Raw genomic sequence first — 19,659 nt, forward strand, 5'->3', positions numbered from 1 at the left:
AAACTCCTTCATTTTTTAATTCTTATTTTTTATTATTTTTTTATTGTTTAAATAATAATACACGAATAAATTTTAAAATTAATAAAACAAACCTTTTGATAAGCATTCCACAGCCATGAAGGTATGGTGTATCCAATTTTCTTTTTTAAAGTTATTTTATTTTTAAATTTGTATAATTAATTATGTTTATTTACCTTTATTTTTTCATCTCAATCCTTACGATCTACCATCCTTGTCTTTGCCTTTTTTTTAATATTACCTTTACTTTCCATTATTGTCTTTTCTTCTTCAGTATTTATAAATCTACCATCTTTCCTTCCTATTTTGTTGTATTCGAAGCTACAGTTTTATTATTCTATTCAGTTATTCAGTTATTATCATTATTGTTTTATAATATGAGGAATAACTGATATATCTTTTGCATTGTAAATTTTCAATGTGTCTTGTGAACACCATATCAATACATGAGCCACCCAGTGTTGTTGTTGATTTGTCAGATGTAAGATGCATTCCAAACTCGTTGGTCATAAACTCTAAGAACTTTTCGTTTTCATCCTTAATTACGTCCAAGTTAAAGTCTCCGGATAGTATGATGGGTATATCTTTATATCCCTCATTTTCCATTAAAGTTTTTTTTTACCTTCGTTTGTCTTGTATGTATGTAATTTAAAACGTATGAATTTTTTCATGTTTTCCATGGAGGTATTTGAATTTATGTAAACTTCTAACATTAAACATTTCTTTTTGCCAAATATGGGTTCAGCTGCGCATATATCACCATATTCGTCTACATCTTTTAATTGTCTCTCATATTCGTCTTTCATTCTATTTATAATATAAGATGTCGCTTTTGTACCAGCTCCGTTTTTCTCGTATATGCAAACACCTCCTGCTCTTACATCTTTTCGTTTGTACTGTGTTATCTTTTTAAATCCTTCGGTATTTACTTTTTCTTTTTCATTCAACCATGTTTCATTCAAAAATAACAAATTGATATTCTGTACTACAATATATTATCTGATTCCAAGTCTGCACGATGTGCTCTCAGGCTTTGTACATTGTAACACATTAACGAATTGTTTGCTTTTAAAAAAAATTATTTGGCTTCTTCGCAAACAGTTCTCAGTTTATATTTCCGCAAACGTTGCATTTTGTTTTTTAAATGAATTATTTTTGGTGAATTGGTACCATTACTGTGATAAAATTTAAAATCATTTTTTACGTTAGTTAGAAATAAGCTCTCGATAGATGTTACTCTTGAAAGAGCCACATAAACTAGCTGTTGATCCTGACTCTTATGATAGTTAAAAACAATTTCGTTGTACGTTCCTCTCTGTGACTTATGGATAGTCAAGGCACTAGCCGGAGACATCAATTGAATTCGTTTACATTTGATTTTAAAGGTAATAGTGATGGTTGCATGTTTTTTTGAAATTGGAGTCTACGCTTTTAACAATACCCCTGCTCTGCTTTCTACCAATGATCTGGATTTTGATCTTAATTTAGCACCAATTTCTTTTTTATTGAAATCCAGCCACAGTCTCTTTAAGATTAATTCGTCTTTCTCTTCGTATTCCAAATATTTCATTTCTCCTACTGCGCCATTTACTATCCCATCTTCTACGTCTATGTTACAGTTTACCATGTATGGTTTTCCCACACTCAATTTCAACATGTACGGTAATCCTCCGCACTCGGTGACACTCAGTTTATATAACTTTGTTTTTGCATTTATCAGTTCTTTGTCACTAGAGTAACCCTGTATTAAATCTTTGCATTCGCAAGTGTACGACTCATCTATTGACTCGACGTTGTATTTGTCTACTTCTCTATTTTGATGGAATAGGCGTATTGCACCAAAAACATGTTTGTTACACCACTCTACAGTTCTAAAATGACTCTCTATTAACTTTGTCTCGTTTTCCGTCAATGCCTCTCCGTTTCCTATTTTATTAAATATCGTTGAAAAAACTAAATCGCTTTGTCGCATTACTCTTGTCAATTCATAAAATTGGAGCGATTGCCAAAGATATGCTCCATTTATTGAGTTTCTTAACGATTTGTAAATGGCTCTTGCATTAACTGGTGGCAGTTGTCTAAGATCACCACAGAAAATCACATTCATTCCTTCAAAAGGATCGTCAAAATTGCCAGTGATATCGCACATTCTACTGTTTATCTTGTCTAATATCTCCTATCGCGCCTATCATGCTTACCTCGTCAATAATTACAACTCTCACTCCTGCGAATGCATTCTGATAAGTCTGTATAGTCTCTCTTGCCAATCCTGGGTTAGTTCTTCTCGAAATTGCTATCTTAAACGCTGCATGTAGGGTAGTTCCTCCTATGGCCACTGCAGCTTTTCCTGTGGATGCACATGCTACGTATGCATTTGTTTTTATGTTTTGAGTTTGTGCAAATCTATTTGTTATTTCTTTTGCTAAGTTTAGTGTAAAAGTTTTACCACTTTTAGCCACTCCTGTAAAAAATACTTGAAAAGTTCTATCTGCGGTTAGCAATGAATTCATCAAAGTCAGAAGGAAATTTCGTTGTTCTTGATTTGTTCTGCGCATTCTCTTACAAAACTCCTCTGCTGTCATAACGTTTTTGCGTATTCTAACTACTGCTGTCAAGTTTCCCACCTCAATACTATTTATATCATCATTATTAGCGCTGGTTGTCGCCATCAATTGTAAAATTAGTTCTTGCCTTGCGTCTATTTCCTCTCTTTCCTTCTGTAGATCTTCACAAAGCCTTTTATATTTTTCTATGTGTTTTTTGATATCTACTTTTTGATATTCACCAAACTTACTTTTAATAGTTTCAATTCTTTCATCGAACAGCTGCAAGTACTTCATGCGATCAGTGATTTCTATATGTTCACATCTAAATGGGATGAATAACGTAACCATCTCGCGCTTATATTCCGTCATTTTATCTGACATCTCGTAATTACAGTAACGCAGGATTCTTGCCCATTTTCTCTTTTTATAGTTTCTGTTGTTCATTGTATACCATGCTGCATAGTCTGCCAAATATACATCCTCTATTTGAGTTGGTCTTTGTTCGTACTTTTGTATCACGTTCAAAGTCCACACATTTGTTGAATCGTTTGGTATCTGTTTCATGTCCATCTGTTTCTTCTTCTTATGTCTTTTTACACGTTCACTAGCCCACATGGTTGGGATGAAGATTATCTCTCTACTCGCCTCAGACATGGGTTGTCTTAACAAGTACCAAGTTCCTTCTTGGCAAGACATCTCAACAGTGTTCAACATATTGATACACACTTTCCTCATTAATCCTATGAAATCTAGTTCTGGATTTTCATCCTGTAATTCCACAAGTTGTCTTTGAAGATAATTTACTCCTCTGTTGCTTTTGTTAACATATTCAACAACATATGCTGCGCATGAGTATTTATCAATAATAAATAGCAAGTTCATATTTGAATTGAGTATGCTTGCTATCCATGGATTGAAAGTGTTTGTCCACAATTCGTTCATATTTCTTTTGTAAAAAACAGTAGGTCTTCGTATACTTACTCGAATCACATCTAAGTAGTACTTCATTGTCATATTATTATCAACTAAAAACTCTTCAATTGTATCGTAACTTTTATTATTCAGTTTTTCATTTATTTTAGATGCCCGTTTTTTCAAATCTTCTCTGCGACCATCGTTTTTAGTGATGGGTATCAAGACGCAAGTTTGAACCATAGGCCAGTAGGGTATATTAAACTGACACTTATTGTCTTTTTTTTTTTTAAAACATGTAAACGTGTGCTTGTGCACTTGATTAGCGTATGTTTCTGGTAAATCAGTGACCGATACTGGGCACAAATCTCTGATTAGTAATATTGTTTTGTTCATATTCTCCGAAATTGCTTTTTTGGGGTCATTTTCTAGCCAAAGCAATATATGCGCGTGTGGGCTACCTCTATTTTGGAACTCAATGCGTTTAAAGAAATCTATCAATCACTCTATACTTTCCAAAGGAATTGTATGATTTTTTTGCTGATAAAATTCTCATAATTACCTCGACAATTTTGTTAAAATAAATGCAGCATATTACTGGATCTTTATTTACTAAGCTGGTCCTCTGTAATGCTCGTAATTCGTTCATTGGATCTGTAAGTTCTTGCCTGTTTCCTTCTCTACTTAGTCTGTATAATGTCTTTAGGAGGTGTGGCCAGCGTATCTTGTTTGCACTCATCGTTAGAAACATTGTAGGTTTCCCAAGTTGTCTTATCATCGCAAACAAATCTTTCTTCCGTGAATTCCAATATTGCATAGAGTTTGGAATAAACTTCAAAAAGGCTATATTCTTTTCCACACATTCATCCAGATACGTTTTATCTTCTATCATACGTCGAGTAATATTCTCAGCAGTGGCGTTTACTTTGAAAGTAGAATAGAGTCCTTCGGTAACTCTCAAACGCATTATCTTTGCAGCCATATAAAGAATATGCTGTGATGTTACTCCGCGTCGATCTTTACGTCTAATCTCACTTGTTGCTATTTTGAACGGAGTTACTCTGATGCCTTCTTTAAAGACTCGTGGATGTCCGTAGTATATTCCCGGGAAATATAATTCTTCTGCATACGAGTCAAAGACGATGCTTAAAGGTTTTTTATTTTGCCCGGGTGCTATATCCAAGTATTTACTTTCGTTCCAAAGCATCGTGTGTTGTTGTCCCAAAAACAATTCTTTATCATTGTCACTTTCAATCGTCTTAATTACATTATCATCTTGTTGGTTGTCTCTTGAACAACTTGTACTTGGTCGCTGTCCATCATCGACATTGTTCATATCTCGTTCAATATACTCTATTTTATTTAATTTATACAGAGGCGTTGTCACCATGTAGCGTAGCCATTCCTTAACAACTCGCTTCTTCACAAGGCCACTCAGATACAATGTTTTATGTATAATATGTTTCTTAATACTTACATTGAATGAATAATCATCATCTAATTGGCGTGGTAATTGTTTTACCATGTTATCTACCTCCACCGGTACGTTAATTACCTGTCCTATTATTTTATATGATCCACTTTCATATCGTAATCTTCTTATTTGCATAAAAGGTAGTCTTGGAGAAATCAGACGCTCAGTAATGGGATCCAATGAAGGCAAATTCTTTAGATGTTCAGGATATTTATAACCATTTGTTTTGCTTAGACTTGGAATTTCTCCTTTGGTAAGCGATTGTCTACAAGTTGAACAGATTCCAAAGTCCTTGAAACACTCAATCTCATTATCAAAATCTCTTTTTAGAACATCTATGTGACTTTGAGCTACTTTAGTTAAATCTTGTTTATACCATAATCGATCACAAACATCACACACGTATCCAAACTCGTTCTTCAGAAAATTATTTTTAAAAACCTTAGATGCATTCATATAAATCTGTCAAAATATCTCAGGCCTCTGGTCTTTTCGTGGACCTTGCTCTTGTTCTTCAGTAAATTCCTGCTGCGCTTTCTTTTTTCGTTTCCTACATTCTCTGGATCTTTCGGTAGATGACTTAGCTGTCATTTCCAGATTTCTTAATGATGATGTTTGTGATGCGTCCTCTTCCGCTTTCTTCTTTCGTTCCTTACATTGTCGTGATCTTTTCGTAGACGACATCTCAAGCCTATGTTCTTCTCGTGGACCTTGCTCTAGTTCTTCATTATATTCTAGATGCGCTTTCTTTTTCCGTTTCCTACATTTTCTTGACCTTTCGGTAGATGATTTTGCCTCGGGCATTTCCAGATTTCTCATTGAAGATGTTCGCAACGCGTCTTCTTCAGCTTTACTTATTCGTTCCCTACATTGTCATGATCTTTCCGAAGATGATATTGCAGACTTCTTCTCATTTCTATCAGAACTTGTTGTTGGCATCTCTTCCTCTTGAGCGTCCTTTATTCGTTTCATATATTCCTGTGATTCTTTGGTAGATGACATTGCGTTCCTTACTCGATTCTACTCCTCTTCGTGGACTCCTTTATTAAACCATTCACAATTTATTTTATGTTATTAAATTTTTCAATTATTAATTCTATACTTGTATACGTTAGTCTACGTTGTTTTATCAAAAACGATATCTGTTTTTGACTTTAAAATAAACAATGCTTCTTTATATATGAATTTAGTCTCTATATGATCATATGTAATTATACATAATTATATATAATTAGAAATGAACATATATAATAATATTATATAATTCTATATTGTTACATATACTTTTATATGAATCTTATATGAATCCATATATGAGTGCATATATGATCTATTGTTTTTTTTTAAATTTTGTCTATAAACATACATAATTTAAAAAAAAAAAAAAAAAAAAGATCATATATGCACTCATATATGGATCTATACATGAGTGCATATATGATCTATTGTTCATATCTAGTTATTTTTAGAATTATATATGCTTATATATAATGATATATAAACCCATATATAATTTTATTTTATACATCTTTCACATATAATTACATATAATGTATATATATTTATATATAATTTTTTTAATAATGAATTACTCATTTATTTTTTATGATATTGAACGCTGGCCCGTTACACCCTATACACAATGAAGCCATAATTTTTATTTATTTATTTATTTATCTATTTATTTATTTATTCATTTATTTATTTATTTATTTATTTATTTATTTATAAAAATTGTTGCTTCTTAAAATGACTATATAATCGTTCACTATAATGTAGACTTTTGTTTTGTGATTTTTTTTTTATTTTTGTAAATGTTTCCTTTTTTTAATGAAACATTTATATATATTTAATATCATGTAAAAAAGAGAGAGAGAGAGAGAGAGAGAGAGAGAGAGAGAGAGAATACACTAAATAGCTTATACTCTATAACTTTACCACTCAGCAAGCTCTTTCTTTTCCTCTTCTTTTTACTAAGACGCTACAGTTCCTCGAATAATTCAACTTTCAAAGATTATCTTTCTCTCACTTTTCTAGTCGAGAATAGTTTAACTTTTCTTCTTCAAATATAATTCGATTACCTAAATTTTTGTGAAAAACAGAAAACTGTATTAGATTAAAATAAGAAACACTGAATTATATACATAATTTACTATCCTAATTCTGTTGGATTTTCTTCACATCTTATTCATCTTTTCCTAAAATATATGTGTCTATGTACAATCTCTCACTCTCACACATTTACGTTCCAACTATTACTTTACTAATCTCTTAGGCTGTGTTCGGAAACGTCTCCTGAGTGCACACAAGTATACTCTCACTCTCACACATATACGTTCCAACTATTACTTTACTAATCTCTTAGGCTGCGTTCGGAAACGTCTCCTGAGTGCACACGAGTATACTCCCTTCTCCTTCTAACTTATTGAGATAGAAAGAGAAGAACCCGGGTACACATGGGTATACTCCCTTCTCTTTCTATCTCAATGAGTTAGAAGGAGAAGGGAGTATACCCGTGTGTACCCGGGTAACGTTTACGAATGCAGCATTATTCTTTAAAAATGTATAATATTCCACTTACCTAACCAATAAGAAATTTACCCTCAAACGCATTCTAAATAACGTAATTTATGCTATTATTCTTACGATTATTATTTAAAGATCTCTCCACTAACTTTTCTACTTACTTTGTCTTTTCCTAACGTCTTCCTCAAATTTGTCTTCTACACACTCTCTCTCTCTCTCTCTCTCTCTCTCTCTCTATCTCAATAAATTTTAAATCTCACGTCTTTCTCTTAATAACGTTAATGTCAATTGCGAAACAAACCCTCGCAATTTGACACATTAATATGAAGCATGCCACACATAGCATGCTTCAGATTAATGTGTCAAATTGAATTAATGAATACGATATATTCAAGATCTTGTATACTAAATTATTTAAAGAAAGATATATTTTTTCAATAAAATTTTATTAATTTAATTTAAAATTAATAAATATTTTTTTATTTTTGTAGCATTAACATTTTAACATTTATTTTCTTTTTAATTTTTCTTCTGCTGTAAATTTTGTTCATCCTCTTTTTTTTCATTCTGCTTTCGCTTCCCTGCTAAAAATGACCGATCAAATCCGATTGGTTCCGTATTAAATTTGGTGAAATTAAATCGGAATGAATGCGTTTTCAATCCGGTTAATCGGATGCCCGATTGGAAGTGAATTGGTTCTAATAACAAATCAATCGGAATCGTTTTTAATTCGGCATTTCCGGATTAATCTAAATCCGTCGTTATCAGTTTCAATCGTATTAATGCACATCCATTTTAATTGGGTGAATAAAGTAAGCACATGAATCGTGTTGAATCCGCATCAATCGTAAAATTTTAATACAACACCAAAATCGGATTTAATGCGATATTTCCGGATTCATCTGAATCCGACTGAATCGGTTTCAATTGTATTAATCTTAATTCATTTTAATCGGGTAAATAAAATGACCACATGAATCGTATTGAATCCGCATCAATCGTGAAATTTTAATACAACACCGAAATCGGATTTAATGCGATATTTCCGGATTCATCTAAATTCTAATACTTAATCGGTTTCAATCGTATCTGCGCTTAATTCATTTAAATTGGGTAGTGAAAGTAGCTATGTGAATTGGATTAAATCCGCTTTAATCATTAAAATTGTATATAACACATCATTTTTACGTAATAGAGTTCTTACTACAGGATTTCCTTTTGGTAAAGTCATGAATTCCATATTTGCAAAATTGTAAAATGTTTTTATTTAACCCTTCAAGAACACACAGGGTTAATTTGACTCTTTTTTTCTTTTTTTTGCCAAAAAAATTTTTAACCAAAAATATTAAACAAAAAAATTAAATTTTTTTTGTAAAAAACTTTTTTTTTTAAAGAACACTGTTAATCTGACTCTACACACATTTTGATCGTCCACCATTTTAAATTGACAAGTGCGATCAGCTTTAAAAAATTCCCAGATGTACTTGAAAAATTGTTAAATTAATTGATATAAATAAAAAGTGCCCTTAAAATTATTTACACATTTTAAAAAATTTAAAAAAAAAAAAAAATTTTTTTTAATTTTTTAAAATATGTAAATAATTTCAATGGCACTTTTTATTTATATTAATTGATTTAACAATTTTTCAAGTACATCTGGGAATTTTTTAAAGCTGATTGCACTCGTCAATTTAAAATGGTGGACGATCAAAGTGTGTGTAGAGTCAGATTCTCCGTAAATGAAAAAAAGGTGTGTTTTCGAAAGGTTAAATAAATACTGCACATTGTAATAAATTTGTAGTACAAAGAATGGAATTATAATAAAGTAGTAAATAATCCTGTTTATATATCCGGAATTCACGGATTTTATCAGTTTGAATCGGTCTCAGTCAATCCGTTTAAATCATTATAATTTCATGATTTTGGAGTTCACGAAATCATAACAATTTAGACTGATTCAAACCGATAGAAAACGAGTGAAATTACATCTTTGAGTACGAATCCGTTTCAATCGTTTCCAATCGGTATAATCGTTATGAAATATCATACACGCAGAAAATTTTTCTCGAATAATGTAGAATACTCATAATAAAATGTACTAGATTTACATCACACCGGTAGAATATACGCGTATTCAACCGGAAATTAATATATGACAAAGAAAAGTAATAGTTTGATCAGATACATCTTAATTGTAACCTAAAGGTAAATAAGTTTGCCATACTAACAAGGAAATATGAGAAAAGTAAAAAAAATCCTATACTGATATGTTTATAGACGACGGAAGGCGCGCGGCGCGAGCGGCAACGCGGGCTCGCGCGGCGAAAGGGTTCGGCTTGCGCCCGCTACGCGGCGCATCGCCGGTATATTCTCGCGTGATTAAGATTCAACATCGACCCCTATATCTACCCTGTTGCAAAGAACCGATAGAAACTGATAAAAAAAATATATTCTATCTGAAAATAATGTGTTTTTGTCCTTGGAATCTCTCATAACTTCTGATAGAATTGATGATTTTTGGAATTTGTTGATTCAATCAAATTTTATGTGTATCTATTACAACTCATACAAACAGATAGAACTCCAAAGAAACTCGACGCAGGTCAATCTGAGATTGCAGCTATTCTTCAAACTTTGGTCGTCTTTTATCTGCAATTGCAAATAATTTTAATGATTTGATTGTTTTTAATCAGCAATTGCACATACCTTAAAATTTAAATTTTTTATTGAACTCAATCGGAATAAACTTGCACTTACAAGCTAGGATTTTATCAGGACTTACAACACGATCAATATATAGAGATTATAGAGGAACGTATATGTTTTAATCAGATTTCGGCAGCAATCATTCTGTATATGGACTGTCATATTTAAAAAGTATCTTTGGTTCAAAGAGCGTGAATCCGTATCTGCAAAGTACTTTTTATATGCACATATTCGTATTGTGAAAAGTTCGACCTCAATACAAATTCGATTCTTATCAGTAAATACGGTTAAATAAGTGTCTGTTTACATCGGATTTTTCCAATGCAGTCACTTTTCTAGATGAAACTGCCTTCAATCGGTCGCTATATGGATTCTCGGGTCGAAAATTAGTCATTCGACGATTTATCCGTATTTACAAACAATTTTTTATCTGCACCTATCGGTATGCATTTGTGCTTTGTGAAAACCTCACTCTAGTTTGTATCAGTAAATACGGGTTAATTAAGTATTAGTTTACATTGGATTTTTCAAATGTAGCCACTTTCATAGATGAGACTGCCTTCAATCGGTCGCTATATGGATTCTCGGGTCGAAAATTAGTCATTCGACGATTTATCCGTATTTACAAACAATTTTTTATCTGCACCTATCGGTATGCATTTGTGCTTTGTGAAAACCTCACTCTAGTTTGTATCAGTAAATACGGGTTAATTAAGTATTAGTTTACATTGGATTTTTCAAATGTAGCCACTTTTATAGATGAGACTGCCTTCAATCGGTCGCTATATGGATTCTCGGGTCGAAAAATAGTCATTCGACGATTTATCCGTATTTGCAAATAATTTTTTTATCTGCACCTATCGGTATATGCATTTTTGTTTTGTGAAAACCTCACTCTAGTTTGTATCAGTTTACATTTGATTTTTCCGATGCAGTTACTTTAGGACGAGAATGTTTTCAATCGTTGTAAACAAACGTTATAAACGTGAAACCAAGTAAAAAATACGTTATAGAAATAAACAAAATGATCGATATTTTAAAAATTAAAAAATAATTACTTTCTAATTATAAACAGTTTTTACATCAAATAAATATATTAAAATTAATACTTATAATTTTTAACAATATTATAATAATTTTTAAATAAATATGCATTACTGTTTAATGATTTTGTAATATCTATTTATTCTATCGTGATAAATAAATTGTTAAATTGTCAAATACATTTAATAATTTTTATACGAAAATCACTTATAGCGTATTCGATTTGCTGACTCGACCCGACTCACAAAGTTCGATTAGTTCAGCGAAATAATAATGAAACACAAATCTTATAAAGAAGCGTAACCGATGATAGCGGCAAGTCCGAGTACACAGCAGTAAAGAAATGTGAGTACGATATATTATCGGTAAAAAAAAAGAAATGTAACGTGAAAAAAGGGAAAAAGGGGAAAATGACAAATCAGTCATCGCTGTTGTCATCGCTGTTGTCACTGCTAGAACTGCTACTGCTGCTGTTGCTGCTGCTGCTGCTGCTGTTGCTGTTGCTACGATTTTTGTCACAGTTATCTGGAGGTGCGCTCTTATTTTTTGGTCCTTTTTTGTCTACAACACACATAAGCCTTTAACTTACTTTTTATATTGTTTCCAAATTTTAAATTTTTATCAAACTAAATTTTTACTGGAAATAAAGGCTATTCTACAATTGCATAAACGTGGTCGTAAATAGTTGTAAGAGTTTTGTAAGGCGTGGTTGTAAAGCGGTACTTCCGGTTGTAGAGCGTGTTGTGGAAGATGGTTGAACTTCTTCTTTCACGACTACGCCAGATGTAAACATATGAGCCAACTAACCAGAGTGCTGTTATTCACGTGACCACGCCGCCATCATTCTTTTTATCGAAATACACGTGAAAACAACTCTCAAGATCTCAAGTTGGAAATTCTTTTTTTATTGTAGTGTTTTTTGTTTTTACCGTTTTTATCGAAGAAAGTACTGCTCCAAGTTTGGAACAAAAAACTGCACTCTGTTTGCAGGTTGCTGTAATCAAGTTTATAACGGTATTTTTACTCTATTGTAGATTGATCCGTTGTACAACATCCTACTACTCCTACTCCACTACTACTCCACTACTACTCCACTACTACACCACTACTCCTAATCCTACAACCCTACGTTTATGCAATTGTAGAATAGGCTTAAATCATGACTTGGAAGTAAGTCGTGGTTAGCTCGTCCTATTGTTGTCTACAAAAAATTATAAATCTATTAACTTACTTGTCGTTTTCACGACGCGTTTGGTGACTCTGTTCATGTCAGAGATTTTTTGTCTTATAAACGTTTGGTAATCCCCTACCAACTCTTCAATCTTGTCCTTATCATAGCGACGATATGACTCCAAAAAGTACCTGAATATATCTGTAAAATATATTTACTTCTATGAAGGTTATATCATATGGAACACCAACCGACACACAGTAACAAAAAGTATAATTAAATTATTTTTTGGGGGGTACATATCTTGGGGTAAACGCTAAATTTTACGAAGTGCATCAATCTGTTTAAAATTTTTTAAGAAAAATATATGCCTTTTAAAACATTGGATTAACAATTTGGGGTGTGACCTACATGCAGGTCACCCTAGGAAAAGGCTAAAAAATACGTGATCGCGTGAGTACGAAATAAAAATAGCGCTATGGAAATCACACGAGAGTGGTTGTTCGGTGGTGTTTAAAAAAATAACTTTTCTACACGTTATTTAAATACACTAGACACTACATACGCGCGCTACGCGCGTGCTATTTATCTTTAACATTTCACTATTAACCCTATTATACACAACTGTCAAAATATACAATGACAGCTGCAAATGAAGTAAGCGCAGCAAGAGAACCAATCGGCATCGCGGAAAAGCGACAACAATAAACTTCACATCTCCTTTTTAGAAAAAGATAGTAATCCAATATTTTAAACGTCCGTGTAAATATATAAATAAATATAAAAAACCCGTGTAAATATATTAATTAAAAAAGTAATTTGTTTCCAAACATTTGGCAACTTTTCTTTTATTGCTTCCACAAAAGTTTCGTGGCATCATTAATTTTTAAGACTACAAGTCAATAAAAAGTGCTCCCCTAAGCCGATGTCACATAGAGATGAACGATTAAATTAACTTGATTATTAATGCAATATAAAAATGGATACTTACCGCGAACAGCAAGTGCCTTTGTGGGATTCAGCGAGGGCTTCGGATCACTCTTGGTGCGATTGGATGGTGCACCTGTTACGCTCGATTCTTTCAGTTTCTTATCCCTAAAAATAGCGAGAGCCATATTTTTTACGAACATCCCGTCTGAACGTGCATTAAAGACGGCATTGTCATAAGTCATCTTACAAATCCAAATATTCTGGCCACAGTGTACCTGTTATTTTCAAAATAAATTCTTTAAAACACCATGTAATAAACTTCTTTTTATAGGCTGACATGAAGCAGCCGGAAGTTAAGAGCATGCGAAAGATAGCAGTTTCAGAATATTCTTTTTTTGCAAAAATGCGTCGGCATTTTGAAGAGAAGCGAATGTAAACCACATGTTAATGCGGAAATAACATTTGCAGCCTAACTACATTATCCAACCAAACTGTTAATTCAATATACTTTGGCTTACCTTTTCTTCATTGCCATCTTTACGGATAAATCCCGGGAGCGGAGGTTTATTAATGTCATCAAGATGTACGTTTTTGTTATTGTCACCTGCTGCTGTACGAGCACCTGTAATTTTTGAAATTAGGGGAGGCCGGAGTTAAACCGCCAGTTTTTTTTCGGTGCCAATTTTTAACAACAAAATAAATAATTTTAGTTAAATGTGGTACACCACTGTAAAGAGTAAACCTTTAACTACAAAATTTGTATAGGAAATTTTTATCTATGTTGCTTTGTTTAACTGGTATAGACCAAAAACGACAACGGTGGAAAAATAGAAATCTCAAAAATGCCGGGGTTGAACTGCCACCCCCCCCCCCCCGGGATAAATCAGTTTCAGGTTTGATTGCCCATGAAATAATAGAAATCTACACTGGATTCGTGTTCAGCATGCATTACTCTTTATAATCAGCATGCATTTATAATCACATACCTCAAGATTTGGAAAGCAAATATTATTGCAGATATTACAAAATTTCCACGCGCAGATAATTTCACTTTTCACCACGAAAACACGTTTGCCCTCGTGAAAATCATAACACGGCAGGTAACCTGCCGAAACTCCGTTGGTCACATGAATACCATAAGCAGCGTTTACAATGTTAATAGCGAGTTCGCACAATATACCAGGTTCCGAGATATTTGATTTGGCGGTTCAACCCCGTTGGCGGTTTAGCCCCGGTCTCCCCTACTTTTATACATATTTATTATGTAATAACACGGAGTCATGTACAAAAAATTTTGTTTCACAATTTTGGAAGTAAACTACTTTTATTGACCTGATAAATCAGGACGTTTAATATCTTTAACGACAAAAATATTATGATTGGAAGTTTTTTCACAATTACAAATACTTTTTTAATGATATTTTTAATGACATTATCACAAAATTAAAGTATTTTTATTAACACGCATTAACAATCGTGTTCGAGACTCTCAAAGCCATTGTTATCCATATATTTTTAGTAATATATTTTTCTTTAATAGCATGGATAGAGACTGGAATATTCACCATTATCAGGTAACAAAAAATACTTACTCTGTAGCTGCTTCCAGTTGCTCTCTATCGTGCTGAGGGATTTCAATATTGATGCTTCAAATTTTGTACGTGACTGTTCCGATTCTTCAAATTTATTTGTTAATTTTTCAACTTTTTCATTTAGCTTTTGCAGGCAATCAGCAATATCCACTTTTTCTATCTTCTTTGAGCGCGATTTATCCTATAAATACGATATTTTTTTATTTTTGATATATACATTTTTATCCTCATCTAACAGTATTCAGAATAAGACACAAATGAAAAAAGAAACACCTGCACCAACTCAGATATTTGCATATTGCTTCCTCATAACTTTCCGCTTTATTAAGAAGTTTTATGATGGTGGAAAATGTGTTATGATAAAACAGTAGCAAGTTTCTCCAATTTCAAGGGTTTCTTCTCAGTTGCATTCACTTACATTTGTTTTACGGGCGTGCTTTTTTGTAAAATGCGATTTCTTCTTTTTAGAATGTTTTGCATGCTGAGGATATAATAGATTTTTTTAAAGGACATTGCAAATTGTGACTTAATAACTTCACAGTAGATAAAAATAGATAGTAATTCTGCCTTCACACCTTGTTATTATTATTCGAATTCGATGAACCTGAGTGAGTCATGCTTGAAAGCCCGGCAGATTCCGGCTCCGGCTCCGACGGAGGAGGGACCAATTTATCAAAATTTGATGCCTCATTCGGCGGAGTCGCATCTTTTGTTTGAGATTCACTGTTCGGAGGTAGCATTAATGAACTATCCAAGGAAACCTCAACCAAAGGGGACTTTAAAACTTGAAATTCTTCCGGGTATTCATCTGTCGTAAACGAATTATTTGACGACAGTTCGACGCTTTTTATCGGAGACGCTGTATGGGGTGTCGCAACACTGTCCGAAATCTACAGAAAACATGATTTGATGAAAGCAGGTCCTGTTTGAACTAACAATAAGATGATAACAATTACAATTTGCTACTCACTTTAGAATCTTTTGAGATGTCATCTGATAAAGATATCTGAAAAGTTAACATAAAGTTGTAAATGAAGAGAATATTTGCAGCGATAGTATAAATTCTCGTCTAATGAAGTTTTTACAATTTGTTACGGTTCTAACGTACCTCCGATTGATTCAGTTGCGCTATGCCCTCCTTCAACTTTTTTTTAATTTTACTATCTTTTAAAACTTTTATTCTTTTATCACCTTTCTGGAATATACGTTATGTGCTCAATTTCAGGTTGATATCTTAAGGGGAAAAACCTGGTTTATAGGGTCTAAAAAATCGAATTTCAAGAAGTTGTCTTAATCGATAGTAGCACTATCTGAGAATATCCTATTTTAGGCCAAAATTCAAAGTACTTTTCGAGTTACAGCCTCGAGAAAGTCATGCGTGGAGCAAATATACATCTGTTCCGCAAACTTTAATGTCAACATTTCTAATTTTGTTTTTCCTCTATCTGTCTTTGTCTAACGAAATAACATCAGCCTGCGTGTATATTTTTGTGGAAAATATTTTACACAATTTCTTCGAAGCCCACATATTTTTTACAGGCTTTCAATCTCAGTTTCAACGGTACATTATTGTTTGTGCACGTATTCTGAAGAGTGGGAACATTTCATTTCGTACATATAACCTATACAACTGTTTATATTAGAAAATATGGTTATGAGGTGAGAGCATTTTTACATTTTTTTCAATTATCACTATTTTTTTACATTCCCACTCTTTATTAGTAAAAACATTTTTTTTTAGTTTGTGTACACGATAGAGAAAAATCTAATAAATCGATTGAACTGTTTCTGGGCTTGTTTTATAAATTAGTACCTCTATTAGTTAAACTAAAATGTTTTTGAAAAAAGTTAAATTAGATTAATTTTATTGGAAGAAAACGTCGAAATTTTTTTTGTGAAAATCGTAACTTTCTTTCCAAGTCATATAAATTATTCAATTTTTGCTTTTTTTTAATTTTTTTGGTTTAACTAGAAGGTAATTACATAAAATTAAAGAAAAAAATTGATGATTTATTGGTTTCAAACAAAAATTACAATCGCTAGAGTGTACACAGTGGAACAACTGCACGGCTTGGCACTACCAACATGACTCCATTTTTAAAACAAAGATGTCAATATTTTTTAATAAAAAAATTATTTTATTCAGTTGAAATAAGTAATAAAAACGCCCTTAAAATTTGGAAGTGATTGGTTTTATTATAGCTGAAAATTTTTTTCTAAAAGTCATGCATTTTTAAGCCTCCTAAACCAGGTTTCCCCCTTAAACGCTGCACAATTATTAAAAATTGTATTAATGTAACTGACCTTATTTTCTTTTTCTTCTTCATTATCTTCTTCTCTATGCCTCTCTCTCTTTTTTAACAAATCACCTTGCTGTTGTGATGTTTTTTTGTGACTGTTTATTTGCTCTCGTTTCTCTTCTGTGTCTCTTTCAAAACATAAACTTTCCTTTTCTTTACTTCCATCTTTTTTGTTTTCATTTTCCATTGTTGCCTGCCAAAGATTGTTTTTGTGTGTATGCAAAATTAAATCCATTATTGTATTGTTAAAAATAACGGACCTTGTTTTATTCAACACGACTTCAAAGTACATAAAAAAATCATTCAAAAATTATTTTTACAAAGCGCTTTAATGTACAGGAATTGATCTTCTACATTTCCAAATTTTTGGGAAAGAAGGCGATGTAGTCTTTGATTCCGGTAGAAAAGTGTATTACTTTGCATTGAACATTTTCGGCGTTAACAACTAGTACATCCCCTTCTGTGTCTTGTACTTCAAACAAATGGTTCAATTGTACTCTTCCCTTAAACATCCACGGAGTTATTAACATTTCACGACCGTATAGGTAACATGTATTGTTGACAAGTACAAAGCTGTGAATTTTAATTATTTTCTTTGATTTTATTTGTACTACAGTATCATCTGTTTTTTGTGGACGAATGTATGAGGTACTGCGCAACACGATTTCCTTGTAAATACATCGATTAAATACTTTAACCGGTATCTGTACTCCATCTAGGTGATTCATCATCACTGTTTGAATCTTTTTGTCGTGTCGGCCTGTACCGATCAGTGTCACACCATTATCACTTTTCACGCAGTTTACCAGACGATTTGGTTTAAATAAATTATGACAGTAATTACGACAAGCAGGCACCGTTGAAGCATCGTTGATATTTGATTTAATAAATTGTTTTTTTAATACTAAATTTGCAATTTGATGGCTTACACCGTGAGGCGCATTGATGTGGCGTTTGAAATAAAAAATTCCATTTTCAAAAGGAAATGTTGAACTTGCCCATAGCAGCCCACTTTGTCTAACCGATTCACATAGGTGCAGCATTGAATGCAGATTGAATGTCATTACTTCCTCTCCATACAGAATTTCACACTCTCCCACAAATTGAAGCAGATCACATTCGCATTTTCGAAGCTCTGCTTCGCTGATCTCGCTTTTCAGTAGGGTGTTAACGCTTCGAACAAACAAAATATAAGATTCAAAACATTCGTCGTTGAGTATCCCTTGTAGGCATGGTACACTGTCAAATAACAGCCAAGATTCCCATTCCGATGCTTTCCACTTTGGTGCATCTTTTATCGGCCTTACCAGTCTCTGAATTTCATGCGGTCGCTTAATTTTTGATCGACGGTTATTTATTTCCTCTCTATCACTTGGCTTTAAATAACAATTCCTTGAGGCTGTAGTCCATATGCTCCATAATTGTTTGGTCACACCTAGTAATACACCGTGCATGTAATCTATGGGGAGACCCCAAACGCAATTAAAATGATTCATCCGCAGCAGTTCCGATCGACCTTTTACACCGTTTATCGTTAAGCCGGCGCGATAAATTCTTTCAACCTTGTCAACGTCTTGTAAGTGACTTTCGTGTGATCTTAATTTTGGATCGATGCGACACATTGGATATCGCATTGCACTACCATCATAAAATCCATACGCATAGCACCAACTACATCCGTAATGTCCGTTGAACTGTACGCGAAACTGTACAACTGGACGAGCTACTGAGTCCATGCATAGTAGAAGACAGTAAAATTTATAGTTAATTTTCTTTCCGGTCAATCGATGTGTAAAATTTACTCCATTATTCATTAGATCTTTAGCCTGATCGATGAAAATTGATAAATACATCTTCATGAATTCAGGCTTCGGCTCTTTGGAAGTTACAAATAGTCCACCAAGTATGACGTTACGAAATCGAACGCGAGGACTCAATTCATTAATGTGAAGTTGAATTGGCCAGAAGCTACGACTTGAACTCTTAAACATTGGAGCGCCATCTGTGTTTACATTATAAGTTAAAGCTCCCGGTAAGAGTTGTTGGACTTTCTGGTACAGACGACTGTCATATATTTCGCGTATTAATCCATCATTTGGTGTTTGTTTTATTGATTCAATGGTTTCCAATAAATCTGATTGCATACTTGCATCACTCAGCATCATCTTCAGTTGATATTTTACATCAATAGACAGAAATTGATTCGAACTTTCTGACGAAAGTGTATACTGCTTCTTACAAGATACACATTCAGTTCGCACACGGCACATTTTTTCAGCCAAACTTTTCGAGGCTATCAGTTGGTAGCAATTCTTAGTTTCGCAATAGAAATGTAATGTCATTTTATCGCGAGGTGGATTAAAAACTTTTCCTCTTGCATAATGAGTTGCATTCCAGCATTCAAAATCAGGACCAGCTACAATCTTAACGAGATCTATCA

General features: G+C 33.0%; 1 protein-coding gene and 1 long non-coding RNA gene across 2 annotated transcripts in view; both read right to left on the reverse strand.

The window, feature by feature from the left end:
- Positions 1 to 10,723: 10,723 nt before the first annotated feature.
- Positions 10,724 to 15,961, reverse strand: LOC143902151 (uncharacterized). Its single transcript, XM_077414853.1, has 8 exons — positions 15,890 to 15,961; positions 15,495 to 15,809; positions 15,338 to 15,400; positions 14,920 to 15,100; positions 13,846 to 13,949; positions 13,389 to 13,602; positions 12,458 to 12,598; positions 10,724 to 11,787 (listed from the first exon to the last, which is right to left on the reverse strand). Exons 1-8 carry the CDS (start codon positions 15,938 to 15,940, stop codon positions 11,645 to 11,647), a joined length of 1,212 nt encoding a protein of 403 aa, XP_077270979.1. The 5' UTR covers positions 15,941 to 15,961; the 3' UTR covers positions 10,724 to 11,644.
- A 971-nt stretch (positions 15,962 to 16,932) lies between these two features.
- Positions 16,933 to 19,659, reverse strand: part of LOC143902156 (uncharacterized) — a 32,408-nt gene continuing 29,681 nt past the window's right edge. Inside the window, exon 8 of the long non-coding RNA XR_013258273.1 lies at positions 16,933 to 17,412. This is a non-coding gene — a long non-coding RNA (uncharacterized LOC143902156). The remainder of the gene's footprint in view (positions 17,413 to 19,659) is intronic.

Source organism: Temnothorax americanus, unplaced genomic scaffold, assembly GCF_048541705.1.
Source record: "Temnothorax americanus isolate GAGA-0224 unplaced genomic scaffold, ASM4854170v1 Scaffold38, whole genome shotgun sequence".
In the NCBI taxonomy this organism is placed as follows: Eukaryota; Metazoa; Arthropoda; class Insecta; order Hymenoptera; family Formicidae; genus Temnothorax; species Temnothorax americanus.

Bases quoted from the DNA above. Each gene is read 5' to 3' on its own strand.
- LOC143902151 (XM_077414853.1), bottom strand. From the start codon at position 15,940: ATGTTAACTTTTCAGATATCTTTATCAGATGACATCTCAAAAGATTCT. The intron at 15,810-15,889 runs GTGAGTAGCAAA...TGTTTTCTGTAG, and splicing joins ACATCTCAAAAGATTCTAAA to ATTTCGGACAGTGTTGCGAC. The intron at 15,401-15,494 runs GTGTGAAGGCAG...TTATATCCTCAG, and splicing joins ATTCGAATAATAATAACAAG to CATGCAAAACATTCTAAAAA.